The sequence below is a fragment of the Myotis brandtii genome, unplaced genomic scaffold (genome assembly GCF_000412655.1).
Source record: "Myotis brandtii unplaced genomic scaffold, ASM41265v1 scaffold105, whole genome shotgun sequence".
In the NCBI taxonomy this organism is placed as follows: Eukaryota; Metazoa; Chordata; class Mammalia; order Chiroptera; family Vespertilionidae; genus Myotis; species Myotis brandtii.
The window spans coordinates 471,564-474,968 of NW_005353538.1; the positions used below are offsets into that span (position 1 = coordinate 471,564).

General features: G+C 62.7%; 1 protein-coding gene across 1 annotated transcript; it reads left to right on the forward strand.

The window, feature by feature from the left end:
* The first annotated feature begins 323 nt into the window (after positions 1-323).
* THY1 (Thy-1 cell surface antigen) lies at positions 324-3,194 on the forward strand. Its single transcript, XM_014538889.1, has 3 exons — positions 324-428; positions 1,095-1,424; positions 2,099-3,194. Exons 1-3 carry the CDS (start codon positions 392-394, stop codon positions 2,209-2,211), a joined length of 480 nt encoding a protein of 159 aa, XP_014394375.1. The 5' UTR covers positions 324-391; the 3' UTR covers positions 2,212-3,194.
* Positions 3,195-3,405: the final 211 nt, after the last annotated feature.

Sequence of the window (3,405 nt, forward strand, 5' to 3'; positions counted from 1 at the left end):
AAATGAACGCCGCGCTACTGAACTGTGCACTTGAAGTGGTTAAGATGGTGAATGGTGTGCTATGTGTACTTCACCACAATTACAGAGTAGGCGTCCCTGCCTTCCTGGAGGGAAAGGAAATGCTAGAATGAGAATCACTCGCTGAGAGCCGCCCTAGCGAGTGCTCAGCACAAACTCACGTCGCAGGCCTGCCCCCTCCCCCTGCTCTCCCTGAGGAAGGAGGGCAGCTTGGCGTCCAGGGGAAGTAGGGCACGGTTTCGGGAAGGCTCGATGGCCTGCCAGCGCCCTATGGCCTGCGTCGCGGGGTCCCCAGCCCCCGTGGCACACCGGCCTCATCTCTTGGCTGACGCCCTGTTCCCACCCGCAGATCCTGAACCAAGCTCTCGGCACCATGAACCCCGCCCTCAGCATCGCTCTCCTGCTGACAGGTACTGGGCAAGGGGTGGCTCGGGTTCGAGCATCCTGGCTTCCTTCCTTTGAGAAGCTAGCTTCTTCCTCCTGGCCTGGGAAGGTGGGGATGACTATGGAGGGAGGGCTCTTCTTTTTTTTTAATAAATTTTTATTGATGTCAGAGAGAGAGGGAGAGAGAGAGAAACATCCATGAGGAGAGAGAACCATGGGTGGGCTGCCTCCTGCACACCCACACTGGGGATCGAGCCCACAACCCGGGCCTGTGCCCTGACCGGGAATCAAACCCATGACCTCTTGGTTCCTGGGTCCAAGCGCAACTGCTGAGCCACGTTGATGGGGCAGAAAGGTGCTTTTTCATCCCTACATCAGTCAGCGGAGCCACCTGGTTGGCCTGGCGGCCTGGGGTGGTTTGGGAAACAGTTCACAGAGCCCACCCCCCATGGAGCGGGAATCTCCGCTGGGAACCAGGAACCTGCATCACCTCCCCAGGGTGTCCAGCCCCTGGGGCACGCGGTGGGACCAAGCCTGGGGTGCCTGAGGGGGGCTAGGCTCGCAGGGGATGTGGAGGGGTGCTCAGAAGGCACCCCCTGTGCCCCTGGCCGGCCCACTCTGCTGTGAATGTGGAGGGAGGCCTTCTGTGGGGCAGCCCCCACCCCCGGCTCAGAGGGGGCGCTCTGGGGCAGGCTTGCAGGTGGCCGGCGGCCAGAAGGTGACCAGCCTCACGGCCTGCCTGGAGGACCAGAGCCTGCGCCTGGACTGCCGCCACGAGAACACCACGACCGTGCCCATGCAGTTCGAGTTCAGCCTGACCCGCGACGCCAAGAAGCACGTGCTGTTCGGCACCATCCCTGAGCACACGTACCGCTCCCGCACCAACTTGACCAACAGAAGCACCCTCAAGGTCCTCTACCTGTCCGGCTTCACCTCCAGGGATGAGGGGCTGTACACCTGCGAGCTGTACCTTCCCGGCCAGCCCCCCACCTTCTCCAACAGGAACGTCTCTGTGCTCAGAGGTGAGCAAGCCCCTGAGGGGGCCAGGTGAGCCGGGGGAGGCTGCAGGGCGAGCAGGAGCAGGCAGCGCCTTAACCTCTCCCCTTCCGGTGCCCTGGGGAATCCCTGCCTTCAGAGAATGGGGCGGGGGGTCAGGGGTCAGTCAGACAGGCCTCCCTCTCCCCACCTGGAAAACGGGGTTGACCCCAGCCCCCTCACCCACAGTTTTGTCTGCATTTTTGTTCATTCTCACCCGAGGATATTTCCATTGATATTAGGGAGAGAGAAAGAAAGACAGACAGAAATATCGATGTGAGAGAAACACATCGATTGGTTGCCTCCTGCACGATCCCTGACCAGGGCCCAGGCGGGGGAGGAGCCTGCAGCCGAGGTACATGCCCTTGACCGGAATCGAACCTGGGACCCTTGGGTCTGCAGGCCAACGCTCTGTCCCCTGTGCCACAGCGGCTAGTCACCCCAGTTTTCCTGTGAGGATGCTTAGTAGAGATTGGATATGATGTTTGTTCAGGGACTCAGGACCCTGCATGGGAAAGGTGGTTGGTTCTGCTGGACCAGGTTGGCTCTGGTTCCGGCCGAGAGCCTCATGGCGCCAGCCTCCCCGGGAAGCCGGGCCATCTCCCCGCAGGTGGCAGCCTAGGCCCTGCTCCTCATGCCTGCTCTGCTCTCTTCCCCACAGACAAGCTGGTCAAGTGCAGGGGCGTCGGCCTGCTGGCTCAGGACGCCTCATGGCTGCTGCTGCTGCTGCTCTCCCTGCCTCTCCTGCAGGCCATGGATTTCGTCTCCCTGTGACCTGTGACCTGTGACCTGTGACCTGTCCAGACAGCTTCCTCCTCGGGGTCAGCTGACCCCTCCCCCAATCCCTTACATACCCGGGGGAAATGGGGACCCCACCCTCATAAGGAGTCCCGTGCTGCATGCCATCATCTACCCACTCCCCATGCCCCCCCAACGCCTCCCACCCTCCACACACCACTGGCTTCTCATCCTTGCTCCAGAGCTGCTGCTGCTTCTGTGGTTTATTCAGGGTTTTCCTTCCTTTTCTTGGGGAGTTTGTGAAACGGGAAGCCAGGTTGGGGCCCGATGGAGAGTGAGGACAGGGGAGGGGCTGTGGGGCGGAGGGGTACCTGTGGGGGGGTCATCCCTGCCCCGGGGACCAGAGCCTGGGAGGGGGGTGTGCTTGGGTGCAGAGCCCCCTCAGCAGCCCCGCCCGGATGCGAGGAGAGCGCTAGGGGCACCCTCCCTGCAGCCTGAAGCTGGCCTCTTCCCACCGAGTCCAGTGGAGGCACAGATCCTGCCCAGCAGCAGTGCTGACCGGGGTGGGAGGGGGTGAAGGGAGGGCCCCCCCTCCCCCTTCCCCTCCCCCCTCCCTCCTAAGCACGCTAAGAAGGGGCCTGCTGCCTGTCGCTGCCTCCCCAGCAGCTGAGCGGGCGGCTGTCCCAGCCCCTAAGAATCCCAGACGCCGACCTGGAGGCAGTGAGGGGCCAGGGGAGCCCAGAGCCACGGGATCTGGCCCGTGTTTCTCCAGGAGGCAGAGGCGTTTCCTGCCCTCCCAGCCCCAGCTGGTGCCTGAGCCTCACCCCCTGCCCCACAGCCTGCTGGGGGGGTGGGGGCAGGGGGGTGCCTGGGGCAGGCCCTGAGAAATGGATTTCCCTGGCACCCAGCTCCCCATCTGCCTGACAGCTCTGCCTCGTCCAGTGACTGCATCGTGCCACCCCCGCTTATGACATCTCATTGAGGAAAAAGAAAGTTGCACAATAAACAAACCTCTGGAATCTGTGGTCTCCGCTCTGCTCCCTCCACCCCTAGGCGGCCCCACCTGGCCCCAGGAGGTCTGACCTGCCCCCGGGGGTGCACTGAAGCATGCTGGCTGGCTGGGAACCGCTCTAATTAACGTGACACCTTTGCCCAAATGAGTGGACCTCCCCTCTGCTGACTCACCTGCCCACGCGTGACCCTGGCCCTGAAACATGCTAACAAGGCTAG